At 37.0% G+C, this 1,796-nt stretch overlaps 1 protein-coding gene across 1 annotated transcript; it reads right to left on the bottom strand.

The window, feature by feature from the left end:
• Positions 1-1,000: 1,000 nt before the first annotated feature.
• Positions 1,001-1,420, bottom strand: LOC125094241 (small nuclear ribonucleoprotein G-like). The gene has a single exon (XM_047719903.1). It carries the CDS (start codon positions 1,379-1,381, stop codon positions 1,151-1,153), a length of 231 nt encoding a protein of 76 aa, XP_047575859.1. The 5' UTR covers positions 1,382-1,420; the 3' UTR covers positions 1,001-1,150.
• Positions 1,421-1,796: the final 376 nt, after the last annotated feature.

Genomic DNA, 1,796 nt, shown 5'->3' with positions numbered 1-1,796 from the left:
CCTTTCTCTGCATATTTCTGTAAAGGAGAACTCTAACCAGGTGTCTTGTTAAATGAGAGAAATCTGACAGGCAGCATAAGTGCTGTTAGAGACAGACAGTCCAGGGAGTTTGGCAAGGTCTGAAGTCTGGGCATAAGAAAAGCAGCATTATAGAACAGTTGATCCTAGAACAAAGACTGACTGCTTTTTTTTTTTTTTTAATGTTTTATTCTCTTTGCCAGATCTAAGAATCTTGACTGAGGAGAGTAGACTGCAGACACAATGAGGTCAAAGGTATACAGGGAAGTCTTGTCCTTGATTAAATAATGTTCTGAACTGGGGTCTTCTTATACTACTGTCTAGTTGGTGTTATTATCATAGAATCTGTTAATTCTCACTTGTCATTTTAAATTGTATTTTTTTCTCAATAAGAAGAAAAAACTGTGAAAAAGAAATAAAAATGAGCCCTGAGGTAAGAGCAACAGTGGAAGTATTAATGAAGGGCAGCAAAGAACAATCGAAGGTAAAGTACCATCCTTTGTTCTTGTTTGGAATGGAAGGCTTCTGCTTTCAAAGGAATGGAATAGTGAAAAGGAAGTAAACAAAATGACACAGTGTTCCAGAAGTTATGGTGACTCCTTGGAAATTTCATTCTTAGTTCTCTGTTTCTTTATATTCTAATCAGGAATTAACAGAGTAGGGACGCCTGGGTGGCTCAGTCAGTTGAGCCCCTGCTTTCTGCTCATGCCAGGATCCCAGGGTCCTGAGATGGACCCAACATTGGGCTCTTTGCTCAGTGAGAACCTGCTTCTCTCTCTCCCTCGGCCTGCCAGTTGGCCTGTTTCTGCTCTCTCTGTCAAATGAATAAATAAAATCTTAAAAAAAAAAAAGGAATTAACAGAGTAAAACCAAGAAAACTGCTTTCTTATTTTAATTTACCTTGCATCCTATGAATTTTAATAGTAGGCAAAAGATCACCTATAAATAAATGTTTTATAAAATATATGTTTCCATTAAAAGATTTTTTTTTTTGGCTGTTATAAAAGTTTATTTAACAAAAAAGCTCAATATGAAAATGCACACAATCTGATTTTTATATTGTAGTAAAACAGGTACTATGGAGAGGGGACATGTGGAAGCAGTTGATTCTTCTGATGAACACATCCATTGTTTATACTCGTTCTAAGGCTTCTAACATGATGATACTATTTCCTCGTATTACCACCATTCCAATATTGTTCTGTTGCCCACTAGTTGCCATCTCCACACATTCATCTATCACAAGATTCATAAATGGATCGAACCCCCATAATATTCCTTGAACATGTCTGCCACCATTTAATTTCAATGATAATTTCTTGTCCATAAATTTTTTCAACTCGGGAGGGTGAGCTTTGCTCATGGTGTCTACTCGGCGAGCTCAAAGACGCCTCCAAACTGAATTCCCCATTAATAAGATTTATTGAAAAGTTTTTTTTTTTTGTAGTCTGATGAATAAAACTTCTTTATTAACCCTTTTTATTTCCATTATATAAATTTTTTTTTTTGTGGGAACAAATTATATTTTAATTTTTTATTTTTTTCAGCATAACAGTATTCATTATTTTTGCACCACACCCAGTGCTCCATGCAATCCGTGCCCTCTATAATACCCACCACCTGGTGCCCCCAACCTCCCAACCCCACCCCTTCAAAATTCTCAGATCGTTTTTCAGAGTCCATAGTCTCTCATGGTTCACCTCCCCTTCCAATTTCCCTCAACTCCATTCTCCTCTCCATCTCCCCTTGTCCTCCATGCTATTTGTTATGCTCCACAA

The sequence above is a fragment of the Lutra lutra genome, chromosome 2 (genome assembly GCF_902655055.1).
Source record: "Lutra lutra chromosome 2, mLutLut1.2, whole genome shotgun sequence".
In the NCBI taxonomy this organism is placed as follows: Eukaryota; Metazoa; Chordata; class Mammalia; order Carnivora; family Mustelidae; genus Lutra; species Lutra lutra.
The sequence above is the reverse complement of the archived record's forward strand: the minus strand, read 5'-3'. Positions and strand labels throughout refer to the sequence as shown.